Source organism: Typopeltis vanoorti, chromosome 5, assembly GCF_054136105.1.
Source record: "Typopeltis vanoorti isolate ZY-2024b chromosome 5, IOZ_Tvanoo_1.0, whole genome shotgun sequence".
Lineage (NCBI taxonomy): Eukaryota > Metazoa > Arthropoda > Arachnida > Uropygi > Thelyphonidae > Typopeltis > Typopeltis vanoorti.
In genome coordinates, this window is record NC_143553.1 from 30,803,529 (window position 1) to 30,814,009 (window position 10,481).

Below are 10,481 nucleotides of genomic sequence, written 5' to 3' on the forward strand. Positions count from 1 at the left end.
CCCTGATTCAGTGCACTAATCTACTGTGCAACCCCATCCATTCCAATTTAGTTTCCAGCTTGTCATGTAGCAATTTATTACAGGTCTTTAAAAATTCCAAATAGACCACCTTGTATGCATCACCCTTATCCAATGAATTTGTCACCTTATTATAATAAGTAAGGAAATTGCTAAAACACGATCTTCCTTTAACAAACTCATGCTAGCCACCAAACAGTATTTTTCTGTCGTCAACCCAATTCTGAATCTTGGTCCTAACCAACCTCTCTAACACTTTAACGACAACTCTAGACACACAGACTGGCCTATAATTCAAAGCCCTAGTATTATCACCTCCCTTATGAATCAGAACAATTTTATCCTTTTTCCACTAATTTGGAACTTGGCCCAGTGCAAAACCCACGTTAAAAAGATACGTAAAAGTTGTTGTTAACTCCCCAGAACATTTCATCAAAACACATGGTGAAATAGCATCAAGTACTACAACCTTATTCACATCAAGTCTATTCGATTCTTCATATACCTCCTACTCACTTACTAACATGATGTCACATTCACAAGAATGAAATACTTTTATAAATGCTCATCAAATACCTCAACTATATCCTCTGCAGCGGTTATCATTCCTCCATTTTAACCAGTCAGTGCCACCCTTCCATTATCATTTTTTATTCTACTGGCCTCATATTGAAAAAATTCCTAGCATTTTTTTAGCCGCATTAGGTGACTGCTGCTCATATTAAACTTTTGCTACTCGCTTATGAAGTGAGTCACATTCCTTGCCTGTTCTTTGTATTTCTCATGCAATTGGTGGTTGTTATATCCACTCATCTTGTGCCTCTTACATAATACCTTGTTCTTCTTACAGTTTGCATACCTCTTGATTCATCCATTTCACATCTTTCTATTTAATCTTTTCATCTTTGGAATACAGTCTGATATTGCCTCCACCGAATAGTTCTTGAGTAGGGGCCAAAGCAGCATTTATATCCTTTCCATCCAGTTTCTCTTTCAAAGTTATTGCCGCAAGCTATTTCCTGAGCTTTTCATAAATATCAGCCTCATAATTCCACATATATCCCTTTCTAAGAAGTCCTCACCTCATGGTCACTCTCACCAACTGGTGGAAGATTTGGCACCCCATTTATAATTCAGTAATATCATCTGATGAGACTGATCAAATCTAATACTCTTTATTCTCGTTTACCCTCTGTTACGTACTGCCTAAGGTAATCGTCTTTCAAAAAACTCCAGAAATTCATTTTCTTTTCTTCCAGATGCAGTCTCCTGATTCCCGATGCAGTCTATATTACCATAATTAGTCACCTATAATGATCATTCGTTTTTTGCTAACCAGGCTAATTTGCATATCCATTTCCTTATCATTGCCCACCATGTTACTAGGTCTATAGCAACACTCAACTAAATATTTCATCCTATTCATCTCTAAATCACATCCTACTGCCTCAAAACCGTGGCCTCTATTTGCATCTTGCAAGTCCACCTTAGATGGACACAACTCACTTGCTACCATTAACAGTACTTCTCTTCCCTGTCTGTCTTCACGAAACAATCATATCCGTTCATCTCTATTCCTGTCAGGATGTCATTGTCAACTAACCACGTCTCTCTTATACCAACAATTTTGGGGCGAATAAACTCAATCAATGTAACAATTTCGTTCCCCCTATTTCGAATGTTTCTGCGATAATAAACAAACATAAAAAATTATTTCTGGTTCTACAAGTCCTACGAACATCACTTCTCCGATGTCTCTTCAATACCTTTCTCCAGTCCCTTTCTCTATATTACCACCAATTCTACAATTTTCCTCACACCTAACTCTCCCCTCCCATCCCAGGCCATCTTGATCCTTATTTTTTTGTCCACTCACATATTCACTTCTGAATCCGGCAGTCACATGTTTCATAAAATTTCTCCCCGTCCACCCTGACTCCGCCCGTTTCCCTCTTTGTGTTGTGCTTCCACCCTCTCATTTACTTCAATCATGATATTCACCTCTCCATTTGCAAATAAGCAAATACCTTTCCCTACCCTGCTTTTTTGCTCTTTCATATCACCTCACACTACCTCAGATCTATTCATTACAATCATTACCTCTCCTTTCAACAACAATTTCTCCAGCCGACTCACGCCGAAACCATTTAAATGCAGTCAATCTTCATTATACAGTTCCACTCATTCCTCAAATTCATCCCACACATTCACAAAATGCACTCCATTCTCCTCACATAACTGCACTAACATATCATTCATATTCTTTGCTCACCGCCCCAATTCAGCACTATCACAACTTGGCAATACACTGACTACCTTTCCTGCCACACTGTTATCTTTCACTCTCTTTGATAATCTCCTTATATCCAATCTGACATTTTTCTTGTTCTCATTCAAATCATTCGTCTCTACTACAACCACCAACTCTTTTGTTCTCTTATTCATGTCCAACGCTTCAATCACTCTGCTCATTTTACTTCCAGGAAAACAAACCTTATATACCTTCTTATTCATCACACCTCTAATAATAGAATCTCCTTAGAGTAGAGAGGCACACTCGAATCATTCGTTACATCTTTCACATGGCCATCTTTCCTTCCACTCTTTTTCACTCTTCCATGTATGTCCGTAATTCGTTTCATTTCATTTCGCATGCATTCATCTCTAGCCTCATCTTCATCAACTCTACTTTCATGTCGGGATCCTATATATAGTAACACGGAGATTCATGTCTGATATTTTCATGCAGTTTCATATGATTCGTTTGGTTAATTTTGGTTGCGCAGCATCTGCAGCAAGCTTCACACTAATGTTGTGACAAGGATCTCCAATGATAATCAATTAACTCATGTATCTTTTCCTGAGCGACGTTCTGACCTTGTAGTGGAAGCTGCTGATCATGTAATTCATGACTGCTTGGCACCACAGCAGTAGGCCTGGATGCAGCCCAAGACATCATCATGGAACTACTACTACCTTTAATGTGAACGGTTGACAAAAGGCGAAACTGCAGTTTCAGATAATAAGAGTGAGACACCAGGTTGAGTTTCGACTAACTCAACAGTATTATGAATAGGCAACGATGCTAATCCCAGCTACAAATAACAATATTTATAGCTGGGATTAACATCGGATCTTGGAGCAAATTGTCAAAAGATGTCACCGCCTGTGATTCCTCCATTTCTGTTGCTGGAGCTTCACTTTGTTGCGATCCTTTTGCCCACACTGAACTCTGCACAGATGGAAGTAAGTTCTGAGCTGGATTAGGATATATATTTGAATGAGAAACACAAACCTCACTTAGTGGATACTCAGTTCCTGACAGCGTTGACCTTCCTCCACTTGTGAACGACTTTATTGGCATTAATGGCCTGTTAGTATCTTCTGTTGTGTTCATTTATTTATTGATAACAGATTGGTCTTTACACATTTACTGTTAGAACTACTCCGAGCTCTTCCTCTTGTTCAACGGTGGAAATTATGTGATGTGTTTTTTGGTTGCACCTTAGCAAGTAGCAGGGCCTAGTTACTTGAGTCATGTTCACTCTTCTACTGAAGATTAATATTGGAAGTATCCCAGTGTTCAACGTTGTACAAATCTGAACATTCAGACATTTAGCAGCACAAAGTACTGTAGAAAGTTGATCATGCGAAATGTTCACTTCACTCTTGTAAATAAAATCTATTATAATTTTTAAATCTGTGTTTTATGTGTTTGAGAATATCAAATGGATGTTTACACGAGTTTTCAAGAAATATGCCATAAAAAGAAAGAACTGCAGGCAGACAGCACTATTTTGTGTGCCTTAAGTCTCTCACCTTCACATACTAAAGTCATATCTCAAAAGTTTCACTAGAAAGTAATTCATTAAAAGCAATTGATATGGTTATTATTCCTTTTAAAAAGATTTGCTGAGCTTCGATCTTTATAATTTTTTAACAAGTTGTAAAAATACAATCAGCTTGTAGAGTGCCATGTCTGCACCAGCAAAACAATGTAATCGTCATACACATGTAATTTAGGCCTAACTTATGTACGAAACTCCAATCAATGCAGAAATCACACCAGATTACTGACTTTACTCACCATATTAATAACTTCATTTATCCTAATAACTTTTGATCACACATAGACCTATATTATTATTATTATTACGTGACACCTCCATATAGAATTCAACTGCTGAACAAACTAATAATATTATCATCATCATCATCATCATCATCAAATTCCTGCCTACAGGATATGATAGTACTATATGAAAAAAATTACATCATTACTAACTTCCTATCTACAATTTTCCTCCAAATCAGTCTGTTACTTGTCAAGACTCCAACATTATCAGATCTTATATTTCTATCGTCTAAGGCACTTTGTACCGCATCAATCCACCTATATCTTGGTCTTCCTCTGGGTCGTTTTGCTGCCAACCTGGCAGAGAACACTTGTTTTGCTAATCTTTCCTCGCCCATTCTGTTTAAGTGACCATACCACCTGAGATTAGCTCTGCTAACGCATTCCTGGATGCGGACAATGTCAAGTTCTTTCCTAATATCCTCATTTTTAATATGATATTGCCATTGATGCCATCTGTTCACGCCTCTAATCTTTCTCAGGACTCTCATATCTGCCGTCTCGTCTTTGGTCAAGTGTTTTACTTCTGACCCAGCTCTCAGATCCATAAGTTAAAACTGGTTTGAACTGACTTGTATACAGCTAATTTAGTGTTACTACTAATTTCTCTCTTATTCCATAAGAATTTATTCAATTGACTTCCCACCATTCCAGCTTTGCTGATTCTGTTGTCTATTTCTATATTTAATTTACCATCTTCAGTAAAAATCGTGCCTAAGTAGCTGAAATGTTTTACTTGTTCCACGGGTTCTCCATTCACACAGTCGACATTTTCAATGATTCTGACTATTTTCATTGTCTTTGTCTTTTTATTGCTGACCTTCATACCATATCTATTACAACAGCTATTCAATTTACTGAGAGAATCTTGCAGATTTGTAGCAGATTTATTTAGAAGTATAACATCATCCACATAAAGCAACGAGCTGACATTTACATCTCCAATTTTGATATCATATTTAATACCACTTTCCTTCATAATGTGATCCATATAGATAATGAATAACAGAGGGGATAATGTACTGTACATCCTTGTCTCACACCAGATTTAACATTAATCCATCTTCCTGTACTTCCTTCAATTCTAACTGCTGACTTACAACTCAAATAAAGACTAAGTATTGCTTGATATAATGTCCCATTGACACCATATAACTGCAGCGTATTGAATAGCTTCTCTCTTGGCACCTTTTCATATGCCTTTTCCAAATCGACAAAACTTAAATACAGATCTTTGTTATATTCCCGTGCTTTCTCAACTATTTGTCGTAAAGTGAAGATCTGATCCTGACAGCCTCTATTTGGCCTGAATCCAGCTTGTTCTTCACTAAGCTTTTCTTCCACAATTCTTCTCAACCGTTTCTCAAGTATGCTTGCATTGATCTTGCCAGGAACACTCAGTAGGGAAATACCTCTGTAATTCTCACATTCAGTTTTATTTCCCTTTTTATATATTGGTACTATGAGAGCTCTACTCCAGTCATCGGGAATTCGTCTCTCTGTCCAGGCTTTCTGAACTATGCAGTGCAACCACTGTAAAACTCTTATACCACCATACTTCAGCATTTCTAGTCGAATATCATCTACTCCTGCTGCCTTTCCACATTTCAAGCCTTTGATGGCTTTTTCAACTTCAAGTATGGATATGTATTCCTGACTGCATGCCTGGTCAGTGTTTTTTACCACTGTGCTATCATCACTGCTTGTTTCATTTAGCAGTTTTTCAAAGTAATTACTCCATACTTCAAGGATATCTTTTTCTCCCGTTTTCATGTCACCTTTATCATCTCTAACTCCTTTTACAGCACTCTTTCCACCATTCCTAAGCTTCTTCAACAATCTCCAGAATATTTTGCCGCCTTCTTGATATTTATTTTCTATATTCTTGCTAAAGTCCTCCCATGACTTTTGTTTAGCTAGTTTTACACAGTGTTTAGCATTCTTGCATTTGTCTCTATATTCTCTAAGAGCACAAGTTGACTTATTTGACAGAAACGTTTGATATGCTTTCTTCTTTTCCTTCACTGCCTATTTAACTTCCTGTGTCCACCAGGGAGTTCTGATTTTTTTATCCTTGCAGACAACCTCATCACATGCCTCTCTGGCAGAATCAATCGATGTTTTCTTCAGAGTTTGCCACTTAATCTCCAAGGTTTGATTCCTGTTCTCTAATAATATAATATTCCCTCCGCAGCGCAATTGGAAGAACAGCGGAAAATTGCGCCCATAGATTGGAAAAGACCTGGATTCGATTCTCGTCGTGACGAAGGGAATCCTTGTATGGGCTTTTTCTATTGAAGGTGAGTCAGCCGACCTCATACGGAGGTAGCAGGGTTTTTTTCCCTAAAATCGGTTTTTTCATCCTGTGTACAGAAAATTCGGCCTTCAGAACACACGCAATTTATAGACAAAAAATACTGTTGTTGGTGATGATGGGCGATAGATGGTGTTGATGGTTGTAGTGTCGTAGTAAGATTAAGAAGTAATGAAGAGAGTGAGGTGTATTTATTTAGGAAAGTAAAGTAGAGTACTCTCCCGCGATGAGTCCTTGGACTCCCTGGAGGTGTCATGTAATAATAATAAGCACGAGAACTGAAAAATATACGACATTAACTTATACGCCATTTGGATGTCATTCAAAATAACCGACAGCCGGTTCTCTCTAGTTTTGTTTGTTTATTTTATTTTATTTTATTTTTGTCAAAATGAGTACATGATAACCAAAAATACAGGTTTTTCATAATATGATTTCAGATATAATATGCATCAAGAAAGTGTGAATTTCAAATAAAAATATTTTAATACTGTATTTTAATTATTTTAATTTATTAATTTGTTTATTAATTAATATTAATTTATTCATTTATTAATATCAATTAATTTATTAATTTATTTATTTTAATATATTATTTTAATACTGTATTTAGTACACGTTTTTGTTGTTAAGACATTTGGGCGAAGTTTCGAGACAGAGTCACGATTTCCGTTGCAACCGAAAACTTGGAAATAATTACGCATGACCTTCAATGAATCGCTCCCTTATAATTTATTTTTTCGTTTAACTTACGCTGTAAAACATTTAGCAAGCTCGCAAGAATTTAACCGTGATTTTTTGTTATCTGTCCCCACAATAAGCGGTTCAACGAATCTGATAAATTTTTACAACCAGTTCGTTTAACCGGCTGAATGACATCCAGTGATGTCATTCAGCCAATGATTTCTGGAATATGACAGCAAAAACGGACCTAGTCTGGAAAATCATCACCATATGGGGGAAATCGAGGTGGGGGGACCAGCCCCATATATTGGGCTGCTTATGATTTATTCCTTCCTACTCTGGGTGGATATTAAAATGGTGCGTGTAAGTTAGGAAGAAAATGCACTATGGCTTCACTGAATATCTAGAATACGTAAAATTATTATTTTTATCTTACGTACTTCAGATACATCAGTAGAAATTCGTGCCAAATCGAATTAAAGTCGTTACTGAGAAATCACAAGTGATTTCAGCTGGTGTCAGCTGCAAGCATAAAATTAAATCAAGGAAGTTGATCTTTGCTGCTTCGATAGGAGGCATCAAAAAATACTCGCATCATAAATAGTCGGGTTAACTGAATCGGCTAAAATGCTGGTAGAAGTACAGTGAAAAGAATCACTGTTTGTGTAGTCTTTTTGAAAAATGATTTTTAAAGATGAATGATCATTAATGCTGAGGCCCTCGAAATGTTCAAACATTTTGTGAAGGGATTTTCGGTATGTAGAAGTTCACAGAAGGCCACAATAAGGAAAGTCAATCAGACCCAAGTATGGATAAGTCTGGTGATCAATTTGGTGATATATTTTTTTTGTGATTTTCACTGTTTGTCATGTAAAATTTAACTATAGCTTTAATTATGTGACAGAAAGAAAATATCTGTTATATTCCGTTCATACTGCACTGTAAATTTTATCAAAGATTTGATAGCACTTAGAACATTCAACGAAAGTATTGATTATTGAAGGCAATTATAAAGAAGATTTCAAAAGAAGATGTTTTGAATAATAGCCACATAGCATAATTTTTTAACTTTATAATCAATTTAGAATTTATCAATAAAAGTATGCATATCGATGTTTATTTTTCATAAGTAGCATATTTCATATTTTTATTAAAAAGGGTGGGAGAAAACGATATAAAGATATGATAGTTACTAATTCCTGAAGGAAGAATTAAGGAAGAATATTTATCTTCTTCTCCGGATAATGTATTTTATTGTCAACATCAAATTTCCAACAGTCTTACCTTCTGCTCCAGTTCTCCAACTTCGTTCACATAACGGTCTCTCTCGTTTTCGACTTTTCCGATGATACTGGCTTGCTTCGCTATCTCTTGTCGAAGTTGGACTATCTGCTTTTCCAGATTTCTTTTTGCTTGCTCGTGAATTCTCAATTCGTTTTGACTTTGATCAATAGTCTCGCGTGCTTTTATGAGGTCCTGCAAAATTGATTTTATTAGTTGTAAATGGTTGCCAATGTTAGCATCTTCTTTGATTATATTCATCAACTTCATTGATTTCATAGGAATCACCAACAAAAGGAGGAAAATGAAGATGGGCTCACTCTTGTCTATCACAATTTTTAAATCAATCGATGATAAATTTGTTCCTTACCGATTTTAATAAATCCTTTTCTTTTCTCACTTCAAGCACCATCTTCTGATCTTCAGAAGCTTGTTGCTTGGACTGTTCCATTTCTACACAGAACAATAAAATCAGATTTTATTGCTTCCAACAAAAATAAACAATAACAGATATATTGCATGATTGCGAATATTAATTTAAAAAAGATGAACCAAAAGTTTAAATGTGATTATTTTAAACTATAAAAATACGATAAAATTTAGAATTTAAGATATTTTTAGAGTTTATTCTTCCTATAAATTAGAAAGAAGGAGATTTCTAAAAAGAAACAAATCAATCGCTTACCTTTTCATGGAAAATATATATTATTGGAATTACTGTAATAAAATACATTTATATTATATTATATTATATTTATAGAAATATGTATCTATTGGCATAATAGTGACAATACTTTTGTGGTTTTCTGTTCTTACTCAGTTTTCTAGGATTTTTATAACAACTTGACTCACTAAAGACTGTCAACCTCTAAGCGCATTTAATACAATGAATGGACAATTCAGAAACCCTGCACTGAAGACGAGAAATGATATTTTTTCAAACTATATCACGAGTCAAATGTGATCGTGCCAACTGTGTTGCATCCAATGTGACCAGCTAACTCATCTTCAGCTGAAAAGCGTCCTGGACGAGATCCCAACAAGTCTTTTCATTACCAATAAGCTACAGAGACCCTGATTCACAAATAATAAAATTATAATGTTTCGTGCTGATATAAAAGAACCATCTCGAGGGAGAAAATGGACTGTGCGGAAAGGATTGAAATATTACCTCCTTCAAGAATGAACACCATTACAGAATGGAGTCATCCTACTTGGATAACCTCATTCCTGTTTGGTTTATTGTAAAGTATGTATATTATATTGACTTATACAAATAAATAAGGAATGCTGAATAAATATATTGAAAATTATAAAACATGGTTAAAATATGCATATATTATGACGTCATTCGATAGCTGTATGACGCACCCAATGAAATATGCAAAAAAATCTAAAAGGGGGTGAGTGTATAACCTTGGTGAATACGTTTACCTCAGATTGTAGGCATTAGTGAGACCTGGCTATCAAAATCAGACATACTTAATGGTATCGAGTATAAAGGGCACAGTACTCTTAAGAAGGATAGACGGGATAGGAGAGGAGGAGGAATGCTACTAATGATATTGGATGACTTGAATCCAATTAATGTTGAGACCTATGACTGTAATACCAGTAACAGTTTTTCATCAGGTAGTGAGTTTGACGCCATTTGGTGTGAGGTGGAAGTTAACAAGAACAAATACATAGTGGGTGTTGTTACAGACCTAGCGGTGGAGTGGTTGCTAGTGATGAAGAAATATATCACTAAATAAAGAATAATCATGATAGGGAACTTGAATTATCCAAACATTGACTGGGTAGTAGTAAAATCTCATGAGAAGAATGAAACTTAATTTATTGAGCTGTTGCGAGACAACTTCCTCAAGCAGCATGCGACCGAAGGAACTCGAGGTCAAAGAGTGCTAGATTCGATTATAGTGTCAGAGGACATTTCAATTAAAGACGTGACCATACGGTTCACTCGGGAAGTGGCTACGTTTATGAATATCCCATTCAGAAAAGGTTATATGCTGAACTACAAAGCAAGAAATTATGATCAACTGAGGA

General features: G+C 35.8%; 1 protein-coding gene across 1 annotated transcript in view; it reads right to left on the reverse strand.

Annotated features, from left to right (window-relative positions):
• LOC150106288 (cilia- and flagella-associated protein 58-like) overlaps positions 1-8,883 on the reverse strand; it is a 49,294-nt gene extending 40,411 nt beyond the window's left edge. Inside the window, exons 1-2 of the mRNA XM_090392970.1 lie at positions 8,803-8,883; positions 8,436-8,627 (exon numbers count right to left, since the gene is read on the reverse strand). Of these exons, the coding sequence (XP_090249096.1) occupies positions 8,436-8,627; positions 8,803-8,883 (273 nt within the window). The remainder of the gene's footprint in view (positions 1-8,435; positions 8,628-8,802) is intronic.
• Between the last annotated feature and the right edge of the window lie 1,598 nt (positions 8,884-10,481).